At 40.6% G+C, this 24,995-nt stretch overlaps 1 protein-coding gene across 2 annotated transcripts; it reads left to right on the top strand.

Moving 5' to 3' along the window:
• Positions 1 to 137: 137 nt before the first annotated feature.
• pip5k1ca (phosphatidylinositol-4-phosphate 5-kinase, type I, gamma a) lies at positions 138 to 24,743 on the top strand. Of its 2 annotated transcripts, XM_056759776.1 has the most exons (18): positions 138 to 1,045; positions 11,661 to 11,692; positions 11,817 to 11,903; positions 12,022 to 12,152; positions 12,230 to 12,347; positions 13,312 to 13,464; positions 16,392 to 16,691; positions 16,779 to 16,984; positions 17,066 to 17,149; positions 17,222 to 17,270; positions 18,531 to 18,615; positions 18,738 to 18,899; positions 19,211 to 19,352; positions 19,440 to 19,469; positions 19,872 to 19,976; positions 20,544 to 20,700; positions 23,617 to 23,703; positions 23,872 to 24,743. In XM_056759776.1, exons 1-18 carry the CDS (start codon positions 937 to 939, stop codon positions 23,872 to 23,874), a joined length of 2,040 nt encoding a protein of 679 aa, XP_056615754.1. In that variant the 5' UTR covers positions 138 to 936; the 3' UTR covers positions 23,875 to 24,743. The 2 variants fall into 2 exon arrangements, with proteins under 2 accessions (XP_056615754.1, XP_056615755.1); XM_056759777.1 differs by lacking the exon at positions 23,617 to 23,703.
• Positions 24,744 to 24,995: the final 252 nt, after the last annotated feature.

The following is a 24,995-nucleotide window of genomic DNA, read 5'->3' as shown; positions in this document are numbered from 1 at the left end:
TCGTCAATGAGTTTCATTTTTTATATCAATCGACTCATAATCAATAAAACTGTTCAATGATTTATAAGCATTGTGTAAAATTAACATATTAATTTAATAATGGAATAAAGTGAATATAGTAATTAATTAATAAAATAAATAAATATAATATTTAACATATATATATATATATATGTTTATAAAATAAAATAACATTTATTTAAATATATATATATATGCATAGATTTTTGTATCAATGCATGAAGTGATACCCTCAGCATGTGTGCATTACTGAACAATCGCCAACAGAGAGCAGCAGAAGCTTCATCCAAACACTGAATCCAGCTCCCGTGCACGCGCTGGGATGTCCGAATCATCTTCATGAATCGGTTCGTTCGGACAGAGGGCGTCATTAAACTGGATCTCGCAAGCGAGTCTAAAATTCGTGTGCTTGATGTCTCAAGATTAAAATTGAGTGTTTTTTATGAAATGACGTCTGTTTATTACTATGTTTATGCACAATGTCGCAGGATTCCAACCCCTTTCAAAATGCATGTAGTTTCCAAGTAAAAACTTTTTTTTATTACAATTTTAATTCGCAGATACACAAGATACAGCAACTATATATATATATATATGTATTAAAAAAATGTTTTTGTTTTATTCACAAAGTTTTTGTGGTCTAATAAATGTACGTACGCGGAACGAATCGGTCAAACGAATCATTCTTAAGAACCGATTCCTGGAAAGGCGAATCGGGCATTACTACCCTGTGCATGAAGGCTCAGCTCAGATGAGAGAGGACCACGACGCGCCTACACTGTCCTCAATTTCTCATTTACATCATTTTCACCAGTTACTCAGATCCGTATACTCTAGAGGTGAAGGTGTTAATATTCATACCTCCGCGAGCGTCGGTTGTCAGTGGTTTTGGCAGGATTCATCCCGGGAGATTGAATGGAAGCGGCGGCTGATGGGGCGAGCAGCCTGTCTGAGGCCGCGGATGAGAGCCCATTATCCGGGGCAGCGGCATCCGAGGACTCGGGGACGGGCGATGTTGACGCGGGTAACTAAACGCTTGGTATCTGTTCTAAAATAAGGATCGAGAAAGACATTAGATGAAGACGATCGTATCTAAATATGTGTGAATGGGATGCACATGGATGAGCTAGCGGAGTCTGAGCTGAACTAGCATTCGTGGGTGAGGGAAATTCATGCGTGAGAATGTCCATTCGTGCATTGGTTTATTAACGTTTTATGCATTTAGTATGTAAAATAAATGCATATGCATGCTGTCAGCCGGTTAGTTTGATAAGACAGGGGGCAAAAAACAGCTAGCTAGTCATCATCAGCTCAGCTTAGCAGGGACACTGGAGTGTGACAGATGGGATGATCATATGGGGGGTTTTAGGAGGGGAATGGGGCAACGTGATGTGTTGGATTTACGTATGCAAACTGTATGCATATTTGCTGGAAGATCAGAATATCAAATTTATCTAACGATTTATATATTACAACGGTGTTTTCTGCTTATTATACAAAAAATGAATGCATGAACCAGCGTTGTTTACGTCATCCGAAGGGGTCTATAGTTTTGACATATGACTTTGTTGTATTGTTGTACTGTATGCTTATCATGTTTAAGTGCTTGGGTTTTAACATAGTTTGTGTGAGTACAGTCTGTTCATAAGTGTTCACGAGCACAGGAGGAAACTATTAGGACTTTATATCATAGTGTCCTTCGGTGAAGAATACCACCAGAGGATACTTTTTCAGATTTGTAAACAGGATCATCTTCATCTTGCCACCCTAGGCCAAAAAAGGAAAACTTGTGTGCTTATTTAATTCGTTTCTTTAGGATTCGGATTTGGCAAAGACCTTCAGTCGTTCAAACCAAAGATGCCAATAGATTGTTTTCTACCTAATAGTATTTTCCACACATCTAGACCTTAAAACCTTCTTGCATTTTTACATTTTCAATTAAGCAACCTCCACTCAATTGATCTGTCTTTCTTTGTGTCTATTGTGTTCAAATATATTAAAATCCTTTAATTGGCCTTTTTGAAACCCTCTCTAGCAGCTTGTTGATTTGATTTCATCTTTTGAAACTAGTCCTTATGATCGTGGTTACTGTAGTTAAATGTCACGCAGATCGCTTATAATGAAAGCCACATACGGAGGTCTGGTGTTTTTACTCGGTTTAGCACTGAAACAGCATCCAAACAGTGATGGCACGCTCCCTGTTTGGCATCTGCTGCCTCGGCGCACTTCTGTTTTCATGCCTGTCCTCCCCTGTTTCTATTGTCTGGATGGGGTGTGAAAACATTGTAGAGCGCTTCATCACATTCATGGGGTCAGACAGTGAGTCATTTTCTCTCCTGAAGTGAAATGGAGGCACTCTCATGCCGTTTTACACATGTGTCACTTTATTTCTTCAGTAGAACACAAAAGAAGATATTTTGAACGACAATGGTAACCAAACAACACTGACCTCCGTTGACTTCCATTGTGTGGACACAAAATGACTTTTGAGACATTTCTCAAAATATCTTCTTTTGTGTTTTTTTGTGTTTTGTGTTTCTTTTTGAGTCTCATACGAGTAAGAACAACATGGGTGAATAAATGATGACAGAAGTTGTACTTTTTGTAACTATCCCATCATTTTTCTAGCTTAGTGTTCATTTTTAAATTTGATTTGATGTTCAGCTTATTAAGAACATCACTGAACCGATAAATATAAAAAAAGCAGATCTTTATTGCAAATTAATTATAGATCTATTCTGAGGTTATCGTCGCCTAATGGCCCATCTCAATGAAACCGCTTCAAGCGGCCGCAGTAAATGTTCTCATTTAAAACATCCGCGAAATGTGCAGACTCGCCTTTCTCGGTCAATACAAATAACATCCCATGAGACGCCTGTAAAATCAAACCATCTATGCTGCTCAAAAGCTCATCTTAGCCGCGTAGTCTCATGCTCGCCACTAAAGAAAAACAGGGAAGGTCTGTTTACACACACCACCGTGCTTTTTCCTCCACTGATATAGGTCACGCTGCTGGGAGTTTTCAAGCTCCGCTGGGAAATGGGAAACCGATCAGGAATTGCATAATGTCGTTCTGTATTCCTGCCCCCCTCCATTCATGCCTGTAGGGTTTGGAGCTTTATATAGTCTTGAAGACCAGACCAGGGGGAGTAGAGTAGATGCTTGAGTCCCTCGGCTGATGGGACACTCGAACGTATCCTAAGGGCGAAGGGCAGGCAGATGCATTTGTTGTCAACGTACGCATGCAGGCACCAGAACAATCACCATGGCAACCGTTCTGACTTTGGAATCACCTCACATCCAACTTTTTGTAAAATAAATGATGTAATTTGATTTTCCGCCATTGTGTGAAGAAAGCGTAGATGACGCATGAAACGACGACTTGAAGACCAAGCTCCTGCTGTAATAAACAAAGACGCGAGACGTAAACTGAAAATTCTGATGGCTTTTTATATCTATAGCTATATTACAAATGCACTTGACTTTCAACAATAGCTTTCAGGCGGTTGTTACATCACCTCATTAATATTCATGAGTAAGGCTGATAAGGTTCCCAGGTCCCTGACAGTTACCACTGTGCCCTTGAGCTCAATTGCACCGAGGTGACAATTACTTTAGATTAAAGAGTCTCAAATGATTTTTCTCAAGCGATGGAATGAAATTTACAACAGGAACTTGCAGTTTTTGTTTTCATTTAGTAAATCAGAAGTGAGCGTTTACAATGGTTTTGTGGGATTTGCTGGCGGGGTTATCGTTTCTCATTTCTTGTTTTGAATTATGAACAATTGTTAAAGCGAATCTTTAAAATATGTAGATATTTAGGACTCTTGATCCTTTTTCATAAAGATGCATATCTGTATGTTACGGCTTCACTAAAAATAGTCTAATATAATGAAAGTTGGAGGTGTCAGATGCTCTGTTGTCGAAATCATCATTTCACGTTTGTTGCGAGCTGTCTGTGATCACACCGTCATGGAGCCTGTGGAATTTTAGGAGGTGTTTTGCTAACTCATTAGCACCTGAGCTTCTATACATTTTTCAAATTTATCACGGCTTGAAACTGGCGAATCTAAATAAAGTCAGTGGAACGTCATTGAAAAAAAGTTAAGGTTTAAAGTGCCTTAAGACGGCTAAGTTGTTGAACCTTCTAATTGTGAGAAATTTCGAATAAATGTCATAAGAACATTTAAAATAAAATCCCCGAATTGTTTTTTGTGGCCTAGTTAACACATATTGTCACGAAACGTGGTGATAGAACCCAAATGCAGGCAGCGGTATGGGGTAACAAAAGATTTTAATAAACAAAACAAAAACCCACAATGGGGTAACATACAGGGGATAAACAAAGACAGCCAAACAGGAATGAAAAAAACTCACGTAGGGTAACAAACTAACAAAAATCAAAAGGATCCAAAAACAGGAACAGAGCACTGGAAATGAACGCTGGGACACAGCGTATGGATAACTCCTTGGAACAAGCGTTCCAACAGGCAAACGGACATCAGAGTTTACAAGTATGTACAAGAACAAACGAGCACAGGACAGAGAATACAAGGGCATTAAATAGGGAGACGAACAAAGGATAATTACAATAGGCAGGTGTGGGTAATAAAACACTCAAGGGAAGCTAACGAGGAGACGAGAGAGGTGGGGCCATAGACGAGACACGAGAAGGCTCATGACAGCCAATATCTAAGCCATGCCATGTCCTTCTCACACAAAACCCTAGACTTAGTCATGACTCCGCTGCAAGAATAAGAATAAACATGACATGACAGCGGAATCATGACATAAGCCCCCCCTCAAATGAACACCTCCCGGTGTTCACCAAGGGGTAACTAACAAGACAAAAACCAACAGAACATTCTAAACATGATTAAGGGCAGACAGGCAAATATCACACTAGGGTTAGGATGGCATAAAAATAACAGACATGGGAGGGGTGGTGGGGCAAAACAAGAGTTCCCAGGGGGCAGTCCAAAAGGGTATGGATAGGGTGGGAAAGTCTTAGGGTGAGTCACGGTCCGGGGTGGCGCTCTGGAGCGCGAAGCCCCGGGGGATTGACTGGGGAAGTCCAGTGGGCAACAGGGGCAGGCTTGGCTTCCGGCTGGGAGGCCGGCTGGGCGGGGCTTGACACCGGCTGGAAGACCGGCAGGAACACTGACTGGATTGCCGGCTGGGCAGCGCTCTCTGGCTTCTGGGCCGGAACTGGCACCTCCAGACACGGGACCTCCGGGATTTCCGTCTCTCCCGCTTGCCAGTGAGACCGCGAGGTTGTGGAGAGGCTGCAGAGGCTGAGGGGGGGTTATGGCGATGCCCACAACCTCGATCTGCAGAGGACCACCCTCTGGTAACGTGACCAGCGGAGATGTGTAGCTGGTACACGATGTGGTCGTGGACTCCGCACGAGCCGCGGCGGCTAGCCACACGGCTTCGAAGTCCAACGGCCTCGTCGCTCTCATCTCCGATCGAGAGAGTGAGTCTCTGAGACCGGTGTTGAACCGCACTGCCAACTCCTCCTCCCCGAAGACGCCTTGTCCGGCGATGTCGAGGAACCTCTCCCCAAACTCATGCACAGTCTCACTCCCCTGGCGAAGACTGCAGAGGCGACGGGCAACACCACAACGGCCAGTGTTCATGGCTGCTTGCTGGGTTCAGTGTAGGCTCATTTGTTCTGTCACAAAACGTAATGTGATAGAACACAAATGCAGGCAGCGGTATGGGGTAACAAAAGATTTTAATAAACAAAACAAAAACCCACAATGGGGTAACATACAGGGGATAAACAAAGACAGCCAAACAGGAATGAAACAAAACTCACGTAGGGTAACAAACTGTATCAAAAATCAAAAGGATCCAAAAACAGGAACAGAGCCTTGGGACACAGCGTATGGATAACTCCTTGGGACACAGCGTATGGATAACTCCTTGGGACACAGCGTATGGATAACTCCTTGGGACACAGCGTATGGATAACTCCTTGGGACACAGCGTATGGATAACTCCTTGGGACACAGCGTATGGATAACTCCTTGGGACACAGCGTATGGATAACTCCTTGGGACACAGCGTATGGATAACTCCTTGGGACACAGCGTATGGATAACTCCTTGGGACACAGCGTATGGATAACTCCTTGGGACACAGCGTATGGATAACTCCTTGGGACACAGCGTATGGATAACTCCTTGGGACACAGCGTATGGATAACTCCTTGGGACACAGCGTATGGATAACTCCTTGGGACACAGCGTATGGATAACTCCTTGGGACACAGCGTATGGATAACTCCTTGGGACACAGCGTATGGATAACTCCTTGGGACACAGCGTATGGATAACTCCTTGGGACACAGCGTATGGATAACTCCTTGGGACACAGCGTATGGATAACTCCTTGGGACACAGCGTATGGATAACTCCTTGGGACACAGCGTATGGATAACTCCTTGGGACACAGCGTATGGATAACTCCTTGGGACACAGCGTATGGATAACTCCTTGGGACACAGCGTATGGATAACTCCTTGGGACACAGCGTATGGATAACTCCTTGGGACACAGCGTATGGATAACTCCTTGGGACACAGCGTATGGATAACTCCTTGGGACACAGCGTATGGATAACTCCTTGGGACACAGCGTATGGATAACTCCTTGGGACACAGCGTATGGATAACTCCTTGGGACACAGCGTATGGATAACTCCTTGGGACACAGCGTATGGATAACTCCTTGGGACACAGCGTATGGATAACTCCTTGGGACACAGCGTATGGATAACTCCTTGGGACACAGCGTATGGATAACTCCTTGGGACACAGCGTATGGATAACTCCTTGGGACACAGCGTATGGATAACTCCTTGGGACACAGCGTATGGATAACTCCTTGGGACACAGCGTATGGATAACTCCTTGGGACACAGCGTATGGATAACTCCTTGGGACACAGCGTATGGATAACTCCTTGGGACACAGCGTATGGATAACTCCTTGGGACACAGCGTATGGATAACTCCTTGGGACACAGCGTATGGATAACTCCTTGGGACACAGCGTATGGATAACTCCTTGGGACACAGCGTATGGATAACTCCTTGGGACACAGCGTATGGATAACTCCTTGGGACACAGCGTATGGATAACTCCTTGGGACACAGCGTATGGATAACTCCTTGGGACACAGCGTATGGATAACTCCTTGGGACACAGCGTATGGATAACTCCTTGGGACACAGCGTATGGATAACTCCTTGGGACACAGCGTATGGATAACTCCTTGGGACACAGCGTATGGATAACTCCTTGGGACACAGCGTATGGATAACTCCTTGGGACACAGCGTATGGATAACTCCTTGGGACACAGCGTATGGATAACTCCTTGGGACACAGCGTATGGATAACTCCTTGGGACACAGCGTATGGATAACTCCTTGGGACACAGCGTATGGATAACTCCTTGGGACACAGCGTATGGATAACTCCTTGGGACACAGCGTATGGATAACTCCTTGGGACACAGCGTATGGATAACTCCTTGGGACACAGCGTATGGATAACTCCTTGGGACACAGCGTATGGATAACTCCTTGGGACACAGCGTATGGATAACTCCTTGGGACACAGCGTATGGATAACTCCTTGGGACACAGCGTATGGATAACTCCTTGGGACACAGCGTATGGATAACTCCTTGGGACACAGCGTATGGATAACTCCTTGGGACACAGCGTATGGATAACTCCTTGGGACACAGCGTATGGATAACTCCTTGGGACACAGCGTATGGATAACTCCTTGGGACACAGCGTATGGATAACTCCTTGGGACACAGCGTATGGATAACTCCTTGGGACACAGCGTATGGATAACTCCTTGGGACACAGCGTATGGATAACTCCTTGGGACACAGCGTATGGATAACTCCTTGGGACACAGCGTATGGATAACTCCTTGGGACACAGCGTATGGATAACTCCTTGGGACACAGCGTATGGATAACTCCTTGGGACACAGCGTATGGATAACTCCTTGGGACACAGCGTATGGATAACTCCTTGGGACACAGCGTATGGATAACTCCTTGGGACACAGCGTATGGATAACTCCTTGGGACACAGCGTATGGATAACTCCTTGGGACACAGCGTATGGATAACTCCTTGGGACACAGCGTATGGATAACTCCTTGGGACACAGCGTATGGATAACTCCTTGGGACACAGCGTATGGATAACTCCTTGGGACACAGCGTATGGATAACTCCTTGGGACACAGCGTATGGATAACTCCTTGGGACACAGCGTATGGATAACTCCTTGGGACACAGCGTATGGATAACTCCTTGGGACACAGCGTATGGATAACTCCTTGGGACACAGCGTATGGATAACTCCTTGGGACACAGCGTATGGATAACTCCTTGGGACACAGCGTATGGATAACTCCTTGGGACACAGCGTATGGATAACTCCTTGGGACACAGCGTATGGATAACTCCTTGGGACACAGCGTATGGATAACTCCTTGGGACACAGCGTATGGATAACTCCTTGGGACACAGCGTATGGATAACTCCTTGGGACACAGCGTATGGATAACTCCTTGGGACACAGCGTATGGATAACTCCTTGGGACACAGCGTATGGATAACTCCTTGGGACACAGCGTATGGATAACTCCTTGGGACACAGCGTATGGATAACTCCTTGGGACACAGCGTATGGATAACTCCTTGGGACACAGCGTATGGATAACTCCTTGGGACACAGCGTATGGATAACTCCTTGGGACACAGCGTATGGATAACTCCTTGGGACACAGCGTATGGATAACTCCTTGGGACACAGCGTATGGATAACTCCTTGGGACACAGCGTATGGATAACTCCTTGGGACACAGCGTATGGATAACTCCTTGGGACACAGCGTATGGATAACTCCTTGGGACACAGCGTATGGATAACTCCTTGGGACACAGCGTATGGATAACTCCTTGGGACACAGCGTATGGATAACTCCTTGGGACACAGCGTATGGATAACTCCTTGGGACACAGCGTATGGATAACTCCTTGGGACACAGCGTATGGATAACTCCTTGGGACACAGCGTATGGATAACTCCTTGGGACACAGCGTATGGATAACTCCTTGGGACACAGCGTATGGATAACTCCTTGGGACACAGCGTATGGATAACTCCTTGGGACACAGCGTATGGATAACTCCTTGGGACACAGCGTATGGATAACTCCTTGGGACACAGCGTATGGATAACTCCTTGGGACACAGCGTATGGATAACTCCTTGGGACACAGCGTATGGATAACTCCTTGGGACACAGCGTATGGATAACTCCTTGGGACACAGCGTATGGATAACTCCTTGGGACACAGCGTATGGATAACTCCTTGGGACACAGCGTATGGATAACTCCTTGGGACACAGCGTATGGATAACTCCTTGGGACACAGCGTATGGATAACTCCTTGGGACACAGCGTATGGATAACTCCTTGGGACACAGCGTATGGATAACTCCTTGGGACACAGCGTATGGATAACTCCTTGGGACACAGCGTATGGATAACTCCTTGGGACACAGCGTATGGATAACTCCTTGGGACACAGCGTATGGATAACTCCTTGGGACACAGCGTATGGATAACTCCTTGGGACACAGCGTATGGATAACTCCTTGGGACACAGCGTATGGATAACTCCTTGGGACACAGCGTATGGATAACTCCTTGGGACACAGCGTATGGATAACTCCTTGGGACACAGCGTATGGATAACTCCTTGGGACACAGCGTATGGATAACTCCTTGGGACACAGCGTATGGATAACTCCTTGGGACACAGCGTATGGATAACTCCTTGGGACAAGCATTCCAACAGGCAAACGGACATCAGAGTTTACAAGTATGTACAAGAACAAACGAGCACAGGACAGAGAATACAAGGGCATTAAATAGGGAGACGAACAAAGGATAATTACAATAGGCAGGTGTGGGTAATAAAACACTCAAGGGAAGCTAACGAGGAGACGAGAGGGGCGGGGCCATAGACGAGACACGAGAAGGCGCATGACAGCCAAAATCTAAGCCATGCCATGTCCTTCTCACACAAAACCCTAGACTTAGTCATGACTCCGCTGAAGAATAAACATGACATGACAGCGGAATCATGACACATATGATAGCACAACCCCACTGTGGTTAAAAACTGGGGAAACCATGACAGAAATTCTAATGGTTTCCATTCAAATACCCTTATGAACCATTAGCTTTTTCCTTTTACCCATTACAAAATAAATTTTCGTAGTGGCCATTATTCCAACAGGATTTAATGGTGATCTATTGGTTCCCATCTGCCAGATATCATCCCACCCACCAGAATCCATCACATACCAGTAGACAGCATTATAGTTTCCATTAAAACCTTGTGTTTTTTATGCAGGGCAGAGTTTAATTCTATACATAAAATGGCAAAAGGCCAAAACCAGAAATAAACATCCGTCATGCTTTAACGTCTCTTACGCTCTTTATTAGACATGTGGTCAACCCTGGCTAGTGAAGAATAGCAAAACTCCAACAACATGGCATTTCTTTCCACTCAAGTTTAAACTGAGGCCAAACCTGTCATCGGCAAACAAATAAACGAGCTTTTGGAAAAAAACTATTTTAAGGAAAATCACAGTGTTGGCCGACTAGCCTTCTAAAAGGGTCCCATTGACGTCTGTTTCAGGAATAACAGGAACTAACTTGACGTGTGTTGTTGTTGGTGTGGTTGAGCTATTTCAGATGCGAAAATGGAAAACCACGTTTTGTTTTTGGAGATTGCAGCCAGATTTCTATTTTTCTCCAACTTTGTACTTCCAACTTTTTTCCATGGACTGCAAAACAGTCACATTAAACAAAATATCCCCCCCAAATAGATGAAGCAGATGAAAGCTGCTCCACCTGGTTATAAAAATGACTTTCGTCTGACAGAACACAAGAAGATATTTTGAAGAACGTTGCTAACCGAGCATCATTGACCCTCATTGACTTCCAAAATTCTGTTCCACAGAAGAAAGAGTCACACACAGGTTTTGAATGACATGAGGGTGTTTAAATGAACACCTTTTACCCCCATCTTCATTTTCTCAGTGCATGTCTACGAGCCGCTCTTGTCTTGCGGCCAGTACCCTATTTAGCCTGGCATGTGAATGCCATGGAAACGGAGGAACGCGACTGAATGGGAGTGCACGCAGATGCATGGCACGAATGTGGACTGAGAATCACGGCTAAAGAAATCCAGCTGTCACCCTCACATGGCTGTATTTCATCAAACCGTCTTTGTGAACAAACGCCCGGTCGGCAGCGACAGCTGCTGCTGAAGGGATCCTGGAGATCAGGGGGCAGGAATATAAATGAAGAGTGATTCCCAAAGTGTTGGCTGAAGCCGTCTGTGCTTTAATGGTTGATGAACTATTGACTCCTGGCTGTAGAGTCTAGTTTACATTTCTTAACGTATCTGCAGTAATAGCGTTTTTTTTATTCTCACGCTGGAAATGGGATGTGTAAAACTACATCGAAGTAATTTTGCTTTTCGTGTCTTGTCTTATAATGGAATTCCTCTTGTTTTCTCCTAGATGCTACATCGAAAAAGGCGTTCATCACAGAGGTAGGTTTTTTGGTAACGCTTTAATCTGCTACAAGGCTACACAAGACCTTGATAAAACAAATTTGATAAACACTTGTAGTCTTCCAGTAGAAATCAAGAATGTTTGGTTCTCTCTTTCCGATAGATGCCCTCTTCTTCAGGGCAGGCGGCCCACATAAAGAAAATCGGACACAGAGGAGTGGACGCGTCGGGAGAGACCACTTACAAGAAGGTCTAGTATTCATTTTTCGTTTCGCCTGCCTAGAATATTCACACCTGAAAACTGTAGATAAGAATTTAGCTTTATGGTTTTAACATCTCAATGTAACATAAATCTGTCTTCTTTACAGGCAACATCATCAGCACTCAAAGGGGCCATTCAGCTTGGCATTGGCTACACTGTCGGGAACTTGAGTTCCAAGCCCGAGCGTGATGTGCTCATGCAGGATTTCTATGTGGTGGAGAGCATATTTTTTCCCAGGTGAGCACTAGCGACTTTGGTCTAAGGGAGGTGTGGTATTTTACAAGCAATGAAAAATCTTGTCTGTGTTTGTCTAGTGAAGGGAGCAACCTGACACCAGCCCATCATTTCCCAGACTTTCGTTTTAAAACGTACGCCCCCGTGGCCTTCCGGTACTTCAGAGAGCTCTTCGGTATACGGCCAGATGACTATTTGGTGAGAATTCTCTTTATAATAAATGCTCAATTAAAAGTTAGGTTATGTGGTTAGTTATATGGTTGTTGTTGAGTTGTGTATTTAGAACTGTCAAATCGATTAATTGCGATTGGTCACAAAATAAATGGTTATTTTTGATCAAATGTATATATGTGTATGTGCGCTGTTTACACACATATTCATTATATAAGAATAAGCATTTATTTCTGAAAACGTAATTTCAGAAGTGATTAATCGCAATTAATCGATTTGACAGCCCTAGTATATTTAGTTGTGTATAAAGCCGTGTGTTCAGTCATGTGTTATGTGTTAATTTTTCTGTGTGTTCAGTTGTGTGTTGTGTTTAATGTTATGTTGTGTCCTCATTTGTGTGTTAAGTTCTGTGATCCGTTATGTGTTCATTTATGTGTTCAATTATATGATTTATTATATGTAAAATTATATGGTAGTTCTAGGGCTTTCAGATGATAATTCGCGATTATCGAATCCAGAATAAAAGTATTTGCTAACATAATATATGTCTATGCACTGTGGATATTCATTTTGTGTTTATAAACACATGCATGTAAAAACAGTATTATAGACTAATTTATAAATGAAAACATTTTATATATTATTTAAATTATATATCATTTTTGGGGGGCTATCAAATGATTAATCGCGATTAATTGTATCCCGAATAAAAGTTTGTTTTGCATAATATATATGTTTGTACTGTGCATATTAATTTTGTTTTTATAAATACATGCACGTACATGTATACATATTTAGGAAATGTTTGCATGTATTTATTTATATATATCAGTTATTTAAATTATATATAAATGTTTATTCATTAAATATATGTTTCTTAAATTTATGCATTTTATTCTGGATGCGATTAATCGTGGAACAGCCGTACTCATCAGAGAGTGCAAGAAGAAGAATTCTGGTACTCAACCGAACTGTTTGTGTCTACCTGTAGTATTCATTATGTAATGAGCCGTTGATCGAGCTGTCCAATCCTGGAGCGAGCGGCTCGGTCTTCTATCTCACCAAGGACGATGAGTTCATCATCAAAACAGTTATGCACAAAGAAGCAGAGTTCTTGCAGAAACTCCTGCCAGGCTATTACATGGTGAGTTCTTTTAAATATGCTTTTCAAACTTTTGACATACGATAAAAAGAAATTGAGTAATTGAGCAGTTTTTTTACGTTTATCAAGTTTACCTTTGGAAAGGCTTCAAATTATATCAGTTCCTTTCATATCATCATATCAGTAGCCTGTTTTCTTCCATATAAGGTTGCCTTGACCACATGACCTGTCGAATACTACACTTTTCTATTTTGGTAACGTCTCCAATACACTTTTGGTTATGACAAGAATTATGGGTAATACTTACACCCATAAACAGGGTACTTCTGCAACAGTACCTGATAGATGTTTGTGTGATGCTGCATGTCAACAAGTGTCATAAAAATATAAGTCAAGTTATCAAAGTTATTTTTGCTTTTAAAGTTGAATGTTTTTCTTTTGTCTTGTTAAGGCGCATGAACCTCGAATACATTACACATGCTGGCACAAATCACCCATCTGGTTAAACTCATTACCCAGCATGCTATTTTAAACAGATTTCTCCCCTGAGGTGATGTGTGTACTATTTGCCCGAATGACAAACTAATAGGGAAATAATTTGCATTCAAACTGTGCTCGTTCTCTTTTACATTCATCATTGAACCATTTTATTCACCTGTAACGGTACAAATGGAGTCTGGTTTCCAAGAGAGTATGACGTGGGTTTGGGTACATGAAGCTTAAATGGCTTTTCGATGTCAGCAGAGTCCGAGCAGTTAGCGGCTTGGCTTGTTCCATCCATTCAGCTGGAGCTAATGAGCCTGTGAATAGTGACGGCTCGGCCGTTGTTCAGAAATAGTACGAAACAATGCTGACCTTCGCCTGTTCATGGCATACAGGGAACATTATCTGGAGAAACTTGCATTTAACTCTTTCCGGGTCTTTTTGTTTCTCCTCCATATCTTTAGTCGGCCCAAGTGAACCTGTGGGGGTTGACGTGAATGTTTGGAAGGTTGATGGTTGTGGAGGTGATGGGTCTTGCATTTGGAGATCTGTCTCTGTGTTTGGTTTGTGTTGAAGAGATTAAACTAATTGAGATAATGTGCTACGGGATTCTAAACGGCAGATGATTGGTTAATAGAATGCACTTTGAGTTGCGTGTGTTTTGACTGTGGGATGTGATGAAAACAAATTCATTTTGGTTCCTTGTTAGCTAGATTTAACTTTGCCTAAATGCTTTGTACTTAACTTCTAATATTTAGAAGTGGTCTTACTTTGTCATCTAAAAAATTTGCATGTGAAATGAAAAACTTGTTTTGTGGGCTTGTGGCATTTAGGAACTTTAAATAGACATGCCTCGTAATAAAAAATATACATTTCTAATATGCCCTCTCTCCTTGTACAGTTCTGTTAAGCGAGAGTGTATAAATTATGGCAACATTTTTATTTCTAGGTCAACTATCCCTTTTAAATACACCATGATAGAGGATTTCCAAGTGCCGAAAGTATGATGTATTTTTGTAGGCTAAACCAAAGAACTAGTTAGGATTTAGCAATTCCTGTTCCAATGTCCCAAAGTAAAAAGAAATGTATGTGCTTTTGGTTAAATGCTGAAATAAGGTTGGTGGTTAAGAAAAGCTGCAATTATTTTTTTAATTATTTTTTTAATTATGTTTTATTTTACAAACTAGTAAAAATAATGCATGGGCGCAAATCTAAAAATAGAAAAATGTAAATGGAGATTTATTCACGTAAAACCCTTGATTTAACTGAACATGTTTTTAATTAAGTTCAAAACAAAGTCATTATAGTTTTGACATTTGTCTTTGTCATTTTATGGTAATTTGATTAATATTTAGAATTAGCTTTTGTTTTTATAGTTTTATGTTTTAGGTGAATTTTAAGCATTTTTTTTATGTGCTTTTGTCATTTTATTATTTATTCGTTTAATTGGAATGTTGCTATAGAAGGTGAATTTATTTTATTTTATTTACTGTATGTTTAATTCATGATTTTAGTTCCTCAGCTTCAATTTATTTCAGTTTATTCCTGAGTAGACATGTGACGATTCACTATGCTCACGATGCGATGTGATTCCCGATACTAATCTCACGATACGATTCAATCACAATTTATTTTTACCAAATAAGTTGAGACGATTTAGAAATTAACAACTGCCCTTTTATTATTACTCAAATGCTGCACATTTCTTTTTGAAATAAAAATATATTTCATGTCAAAAACAAAACTTCAATTTTAAGTCTCTTTAGAATTAACGAACTGCTTTTATTGCATATTTATTTTCATTTGAGAAATATCCACGTTTTCCAACTTTCCAGTAAACAAATGGCGCCCCCTGCTTTTCAAATCATGTATTGCGATTCAAATAACATCTCAACTGGCTTGAATCATCACATATTAAAATTGATTTTCAACAGGCTCACAGTGAATCTTTACATCCCTTTTCCAGAGGCAACATTTTTGTATAGCTTAACATTTTTGAGTAATATTAGGGCAATATTTAAGTGATTTCAGCAAATAGAAATGTTTAAGTAGTTGTAGTTTAAGTAAACTATTATAACCTTTGTCCGAAAGAGTTGTCGGCAGCTTGGTGGTGATGTCGAGGAACTGTGGTGTAGTTAGTTATTATCCTTTTGTTAGATTTTTATTCCTGATTTTTGAAAATTAATTTGTAAAGATTATCTTGATAGACATAAACTTTTATTTATCACAGAGGTTATTTTTAGTGATAAAAGTCTATTGAGTTTTGGTCGAGAGAACCAGTGCGTCGCAAACTTCCGGGTTGGCCTACAAAATATGTCATCGTGCGGCACTCTTTTCTAAGAAGCACGAATCAAACTCAAGGTTATGAAATTGTGTGCTTTTTAATATTTCTTTGGAAAATCTGTACTCCTGCATGAACAAGTAATGCTTGAATGCCAGTTTGCTGCAGTCCACCTAAAACTCCACATCTTTCGTTTTTTTGGCAGAACCTAAACCAGAATCCTCGCACATTATTGCCCAAATTCTTCGGGTTGTACTGCGTACAATCGGGTGGCAAGAACATTCGGATGGTGGTCATGAACAACGTGCTGCCCAGGGTGGTGCGCATGCACCTCAAATATGACATGAAGGGATCCACCTACAAGCGACGGGCCTCCAAGAAAGAGCGTGAAAAGGCGAGACCCACTTTTAAAGACCTCGACTTCATGCAGGATATGCCGGATGGACTCATGCTGGACACAGACACTTATAACGCCCTGGTTAAAACATTACAGAGAGACTGTTTGGTAAGATATTATGAGATTCAGGTCCTCGAGATATAATGACATTATCAAAAAACACAGAAGTAGATATTGACATGTTTTGTGTTGCAGGTCTTGGAGAGCTTTAAGATTATGGATTACAGTTTGCTGTTGGGAGTTCATAACATCGATCAGGCGGAGAAAGAGCAGCAAATGGAGGGATCTCAGGGCAACAGTGATGAGAAGAGACCGCTGGCACAGAAAGCACTTTACTCCACTGCCATGGAGTCCATACAGGGAGCGTCTGCCTGTGGAGAGGACATTGACACGGATGTTACGTAAGTACATACTTTTATGTGTATAAAGAACACTTGCATATGCTCATTCCAACATAGATTTTAATAAAATATTTTTTTCAGAATGGGTGGTATTCCTGCAGTCAACGGAAAAGGCGAGCGTCTATTACTGTACATCGGATTAATCGACATCCTGCAGTCATACAGGTGCTTTTGTTTTCATATCTCTGTTTTATTCAGAGTCGGCATTCTTTAACACATTCGTGTTTTTTCTTTTAGGTTAATAAAGAAGTTGGAGCACACGTGGAAGGCTTTGGTGCATGATGGGGTGAGATTTCTATGAAATGCTAAAGTTTGTGTCACAATATACTGGTAGCTTCAATAACCATGATATTGAAAACAGTGATTATCAATATCATGTTAAAGAGATAGTTCACCCGATAATGAAATTCTGTCATTATTAATTCACCCTCTTGTGATTTTAAACCTGTATGACTGTCTTCTGCAGAACAAGATATTTTGAAGAATGTCAGTATCCGTACAACAGCGGTACCCATTGACTTGCATAGGTTAAAGGGTTCTGCCGTTGTTTGGCTACCAACATTTTTCCAAAATACCTTCTTTCGTGCAGAAGAAAGAAAGTCATTCAGGTTTGTAATGACAAGGGGGTGAGTAAATGACGACAGAATTTTCAATTTTGGATGAACTGTCCCTTGCACATGTGATGTATCGTAAATAATAAAGCCCTCACACATGACAAGCTTACATTAATATAATTTAGCTATCGTGTATGGTTTTACAGGAAATGTATGATGGGGTTTAGTGCGAAATCTTACAGGAAATAATGAATGAGGTTTAGTGTGAAATACTGGGGTTGAATGGAAATAATAATATAATGTGCATCAATTAACCTTGGGCCGTTTTCTCAAAGCGTGTGGCAGTTGTGTTATTTATTGGAGATAAAGAAAGATACACACATATGCACACTCTTGTTTTAGAAGTTCATGCGTCTCGGCACAGCTGTGAGAATACAGTCTGCTTGTCACATGCAGTGACGCAGGTTTCTCCAGCTCTGCCTCTGACGCATCACGATTCATTTGCATGCTTATTACGTTATTTATAGAACTAGAGACGAAAAATTTCACACTGGGACTAATTTATGTATTTAAACAAAAATCTCATAGACTTGTTTTAAAGGGACAGGTTACTCAAAAATAAGTTTTTGTGTAAATTTCTTTGTTCTGATGAACACAGAGAAAAATATTTGGAAGTATGCTTGTAACCAAACAGTTCTTTGACCCCATTGACTACCATAGTAGGAAAAATGCTTTACAAGTTTCTTTGTTCTGTAGAAAACAAAAGAAGATATTTTGAAGAATGTAGGAAAGCAAACAGTTCTGGGCCACTTTTTTCATACTATGGTAGTCAACCCAATACATTCTGTTTAGCCTGCAGAAAATTTAGTGATATACTAGTAAATTTCCCTTTTGGTCAAATGAAATAAGATTGAACGTACCGTAGCTTTTTATACTGATTGATTTGTGATTTAGCCCTTGAAGAGTTATAATGTTCTCACCTCATTTTTCAGGACACTGTCTCTGTACACAGACCGTCATTTTATGCCGACAGATTCTTCAGATTCATGAGCACTTCTGTATTCAGGAAGACTTCTTGTGAGTCAATCCATTCTGAAACAAAGATATTTTCAATATGTTTTACACGCGGAAATTATTATCGTCGTAAAAATGTACTTTAATGAAGTAACACACAAGTGCATTTCCTGTTATCTTCACAGCGTTGAAATCTTCACCGTCGAAGAGGGGTCGAGGGGGTCTGGCTGCCGGCAAATGCATCGGCCCCGGAGCGGCCTGGTCGGCCAGCCAGCTGCAGTTCATGAAGGACGAAAACATTTATGACCTGAGAGGAACTCGGAGCTTCCCTACTTTGGAAGACGATGGTAAATGTCTGTTAATATTGTAGAATCGTTTTACCCACCTACAAAAAATAAAGTATAGTAAACTGTTCTGAAGTTGTAGATGTTTTAAATCTTGCCATAAAGTTTATTACAAGATTAACTGTAAAAGTATACATTAACCAAATGTAGTAATTACTATAAAATGCTACAATTTACTATTGTGAATACTTTACTAAGTATAATACAGTATTTAATTATGGTGGTCGTCATCCATATTATGGAAATATTTGATATTAACATTAGTCATAAATGTTTTTAGTTTTAAAAATGGTTGGATCATGTGTGTATTTCAGGCCGGGCAGACGTGCTCCCGTGCACTCCTCCGTCCTTCGAGGAGGCCACAACAGCTTCCATTGCGACCACGCTCTCCTCCACCACCTCTCTGTCCATTCCAGAACGCTCTCCGTCAGACACCTCCGAGCACCCACGCTACAGGTAACAAACACCCCCCTCTCTCTTTCTACAGTACAGTGGCTTGAACCTGTGGCTGGTAAAATAAACCATCTGTTCATTTCTCTACAGGAGGCACACCCAGTCTAATCATGAAGAATCGTAAGTAAATCTTCCTGTATTTTCTCCCTGATGTCCTCTTTTGTGACTTTATTGACTTACTACTTTTGGGAAAGTAAAGCCACATTTTAGTTATATGAGGTTACATTTTAGGGTCTCTTTAATTTAACTGGCTTAAAGGAACAGTTCACCCAAAATAAAAATCTGTCATTTACTCACCCTCATGTTATTCCAAACCTGAGCTTCTTTCTTCTGCAGACAACAAGATATAACCAAACATTGTTGACCCCCCATTGACTTCCTATGTGTGGACAGAAAATATGTCTCAAAATATCTTCTTTTGTGTTGTACAGAAGAAAGAGTCAAATACAGGTTTTGAAAATCTTGTTCAACAGTGTTGTTGGCAGTGTGGTTTGAATGCGCCCTCTGCTGCTGTTGTTGTAGAATGCAGGATGAGGACCAGCAGACCATCACAGTGGAGGTGGAAGTGGAGGGACGGTATGAGAGTGAGCCCACCCTGACGGCCCCCCAGTCATCGCCGGAGATCAGGTAATGACGCACCACCTGAGGAAAAAAAAATGCATGGATCCACTGCAAGCTATGTATTTTTTTGTGGGAAACGGTTGTGGAATTAAAAACAGTGAAATCAAGGGCATCATGGGAATGAGGCATGATTTGTCCTGAACAGTGGTGGGAAAACACCTCTATGGCAACTGCCACACGGGAATACAACCAAACAGGAAGCTGATAATCACATCGGCACTATATACCCACATGTTATTGTGTTGGCTTTTACTGGTTCAACTTAAAGAGGAGATACAGCTTATTATAAGGGGTTGCTTGATTTTGAGTTGTTCTTTTCAGGTGAACTGTCCCTTTAAATCACAACTTTGTCCATTCATTTATAACCTTTGATTTGTGAAATTTTGAAGGCAGTCAAAACAAGCTGCAAATTATTGCAGACAAGTATTGTCCTTCCTTTTGTATACTTTTTATCGGTTAGATATTTGCAAATCCCTGCAACAAACATAGAGGGTGACTAAGAATAATGATTTATGTCAAAGAGAGCTTTGCTTGAAACACTGATATAATTGTGATTTTTTTTTTTTAACGTAGTGAAGTTCCAGAGGTGTTTTTAGAAGCTTCGTCGTCGTCCGTCACGGAAGGCCCCAGGATAGTTGTAGAATCTGACGGCGGCAGTCAAGCCTCGGGAGGGACGAGCCGCGCTTCTGTGGACGAGGATGATGACGTGCCAATTACAGACATCTATTTTGTAAGTCTTGCGCTCATCTATAAATATGAACAGTTTGGTTCCAAAATGTGATAACTCCGTTTTAGATGTTTTCAAAAATAACGTTTTTTTTTATTGTGCATTCCGATTAATATCAATCAAACTGCAGTTGGTTTGTTTTGATTAAAGCCATAATTACTTAAAAGATACAGCTAACTAACACAATAAAAACATGTCAACATAATATAAAACCTGATTTTTTACTTATTTAAAAAACGGAGTTATCTCATTTTGGAACCAAATACTTCAGACATAGAATATGATGTCATTTCCTGAAAATGTGACATCATATGAAATGTCATATTGTGCAGAGTGTGAGAAAATCTTACAGAAATATATTTCACAAAAAAATAAAAAATAAAATATAAGAATAACAAAAATAATCACGTGTTATTATTATTATTAATAACGGGGATATTTTATTAATAGAGCTTTTTTTGTATTGTGACATTGTTTTAATTTAAGCCCTCATATTACCAGAAATAGTATTACTGTTATTCAAATTGATCATTTTCATGACTGCATTACATAAAATGTATTAATAGTTATTACAAAAAGATCAAAACTCGCGTCTTGATTTATTACGGTTATGAGTTCTAATGAAAATAATGTCACAATGAAGTGTTGATTGATTTTCATACAAAATATAATTTCAAATTTCTTCTTTTTACCATTCTGTTTAATATGACTTGGACATATTCTGGATAGGTTTCGTAAGTGCTCAGCATGAGTCCATAAGCATTGTTGAATTGAATTAATGCTATCTACAGGAAATGTCTCCAATACTGAATTCAACCTAACAGAGTTTCACTGTGTGGATGTTAGGAGCTCTTGGATAGGATACTTGGATATCTTTTTGTATTTTTTGCTTTCCACGTGACTGTGTTAGCATCATTTTATAGTTGTGGAAAACCACATTTAAACAGTGGTGTCTGAGGACAGCTTAAAAAACTTGACAAATGGTGATCATTATCATAGCTAGACACCTTGAGGCTCTCATGATGACATTTAAACAGGGTTGTGTCTAAACTAAGCTCCAAAAAAAACCTGGAGATGTGTCTACGCCACCTCTTGAATTATTCATCCATTAACACTCAAAACCAGCTGATCATTCCACTTATAAATGGAGCTGTCAGATCTCTCATTTATCAACTGCTAACAGCACACTATCTCCTTGACTTTTTCATTACTGGTTTTGTCTTTTCATGATTTGTTTTCCGTCTCTTTCCATCTTTCACTGTCTGGCTGTTAGTTCACCGATGGCAGGGTCAGTGTTTGTCACCCTGTCACACACACACGGAGGCACGCTGTAAGTCTTATAGTGTTAAAAGTGTAGAGGTAGTTTTTTAGAGGTAGTTTAGGAGTTACGAATAACGGCTGTATCTACATCACGCCAGACCCAGATAGCACATGTACGTCTGTGAGATGTGAGCTAAAGATCTGAAAAACATCAGGGGCCTCGTTTATAAAATACTGCGTAGAAACCGTCCAAAATTAGATTTTATGATCATTTCGTACGTGTTATTCATTGAACGAAAGTACTCAGGCTCAGAAACCGCGTGTACCCATTTTTGTCAGTTGTGAAATCTATCAAATCGCATAGATATGATCATTTGAACAGTTTCTTATATCCGCCTTTAAATGATGTCCAAGTAATGTCATTGGTATATGAAGGGGCATCTGTCAACGTCCAAACCCCCATACGAGCGGTAAGAATGACTTTTATTTCCAACTCGGACAAGCTAAAGTGGGTACGTCTGCTCAGACCCTGACGTGGCGCTAAGCACTTTTCCAAGTGTGGCGGTTTTTATAAATATGAATGTTCACGTGGAATTTTTACGATCAAATCTGCAAGAACGAGTGTTTTATAAATGAGGCCCCTGCTGTGTAAAAACGTCTGATAAAGGTCTTACAAAGGTCAGTTTTACGTACATCTTAAAGACATCTTTAACAATCCAAAAATAAGTATTAGAGATGTAAATTCACTCATTAAATAAATCAGGCCTAGAAACAATTTTTCCTAATCCGACCGTTCCATCTATTAATAATCTCTACTTTTCTTGTCTTCTAAACCAGGGGTTCCCAAACTTTTCGGCCCGCGACCCTCAAAGTAACATTGCCAGTGACTCAAGTACCCCACTATCCTCGAAGGTGGTTAGGGTATACAAACGTTGGGCGCAAATGTGCACGAATTCTACACTAAAGAGCACAGTCTAATATAATATTATTGTATAGTAAATCGCTCATTACTTTACTTGTTGTAATACATAAACTATTAACTATTACTACAGATGGTTGAATTTCATCAAAATGATTCGAGTGCTGATGGATGTGCCTCTTTTCATTCCTTGAGGACGATGGCTCCTCTGACTGCGGCGCTTCTCCGCCCTCCTCCGCTGGCCTGACTGCATTGTCTTTGATCGAAATTAATCAACGCATCATAAATAAGAATATCCTAAATTTATCGCCTGAAAAATAATCTGCATGCACATGGGACTGTTTGACGTTGTGCTTTAAATGGACTTGCTGCTCCTAATCTGACGCGGTTGTCAATGTGACGCAATCACCTCAGGGGTCATGATGGATTTTATTTGCATGGTTTTGCTTTTAACTTAACTAATATTTATTTCATATTTTGTTACACTTACGCTATTTCTAGTAATAAAAAAAGGATTTCTGGAAATAATCTTAACCGCCCCGTGACTCCACTTTGGGAACCCCTGTTCTAAACAATCACTACTTCTATTTTATTGGTGCATCTATTTTATTGTCTTCTAGCTACATTTCTAATTTTTCTCTCCTGCATTTGTCTACCTTTCTTTTTGCTGTCCCTTTTGTATTCCCGCCTGCTCTTGGCTTCTTGTGACGCTCTCTGCTACTCTGGGGATGTGTCCGCAGCCTTCTGAGGACAGTACCTGGGTTTATTCTCCTCTACATTACAGCGCAGGGTCTGAGACTCTGCCTGAAGAGGAGGAAAGTGAGACAGTAAGTGCAAACCTCCATGTTAACTGTCATCTTATGGTTTGTATGGTTAGCCTCAGACGCCGTTGCGTTGTTTATATGTGTTTCGTCTTGGCATTTAGCGTGAATTATGTAGGTTTATTCCACAGCACTGTTCAATTCTTTAATCGGTTTATGTTTTCATTTCAACAGTAACCGGACATCACAGGATGGGCAGCTTCAAGATGTAGACTCTGAGACATATCAGGAACTTCTGTCTGAAACACATCATGTTTGACCCGTGGATCCACTTGAGCGCCAACAGTTTCATTCTCTTAACACATTTGACAAATAACAGAGCTAGTACATCTCAGACATGTTTATAATGAAAATGTTGAAATATTTCACCCCTCGTTCATTTGCATACTGTGAACAAGTAGTCCTCAAGTTACACGTTATATATATATGTAAAATTCACCTGTTCTTCATTGAACTACACAAGTTTATAATGCACTTCAGCTGTGCATTTCCATAGCTATTCTTTGTATTTATTGCAATTTACACACAAAAGGCAGACAATTTGCTGGAATGATGTTTTCGCAAATATGTAATGGCTATACGTTGTATGAAATTCGGCAATAATCAAAGCACCATACATTGGTTTTCAAACCAATTTTAGAAATAGGAGTGATTTCAGAAGCTGCTGTTGATTTTTATGTAAAAGGTTTAGCCAAAAGTTGAGTCGAGCTATTGTAGATAAACGACAAGATGTGACCAAAACTTACTGTGTTGGAGGCCAAAATGTTAAATCTTTAGTTACCATCACAATCATATCACTAGTTAAAATGTTACATTTAGATGATAAAATGTAAATCTTTATGTAAAGGCTTTGTGTGCGCATATGCATTCAAGTGTGTTTGTGGTTTTAAGCGAGCATTATTTGTTTGTGCAGAGTGGCACACACATATTTTGGTTGCCTTAATTCTTATTTAGTTTCAACCCGAGTTCTGTTGTAGTTTTCGGTTCACCAATGATAGTGTCTTATATAATTTGTAAATAGATTATAAATATGTACACAAAATATATTTTATGTTTGAAGTTTTACTTTGCACAAGTGGCTTGTAAATGGTGTATGAGGTCTACATGAACCCAGGCTTTATTCCAGGATCAAGGACACACTTGCGTCGTTGAGGTAGTTACTTTGTATCATATGTGTAAATGTTAAAGAATGGATTGTCAAGTCTACAAATACCCTGACATGCAACCATATCAATCGCTCACACAGTTGTGTGCATCACAGAGATGTGCCCCTCAATAGCATAGCATGACAAAATGTT

This window comes from Triplophysa dalaica, chromosome 10 (assembly GCF_015846415.1).
Source record: "Triplophysa dalaica isolate WHDGS20190420 chromosome 10, ASM1584641v1, whole genome shotgun sequence".
Classification (NCBI taxonomy): Eukaryota; Metazoa; Chordata; class Actinopteri; order Cypriniformes; family Nemacheilidae; genus Triplophysa; species Triplophysa dalaica.
The sequence above is the reverse complement of the archived record's forward strand: the minus strand, read 5'-3'. Positions and strand labels throughout refer to the sequence as shown.

What these genes read in the sequence shown, in the direction of transcription:
- pip5k1ca (XM_056759776.1), top strand. Translation starts at nt 937, where the DNA reads ATGGAAGCGGCGGCTGATGGGGCGAGCAGCCTGTCTGAGGCCGCGGAT. An exon ending in GAGAGACCACTTACAAGAAG is followed by an intron (nt 11,904 to 12,021) that starts GTCTAGTATTCA and finishes TCTTCTTTACAG; the next exon opens with GCAACATCATCAGCACTCAA. An exon ending in AGGCTTTGGTGCATGATGGG is followed by an intron (nt 17,271 to 18,530) that starts GTGAGATTTCTA and finishes CTCATTTTTCAG; the next exon opens with GACACTGTCTCTGTACACAG.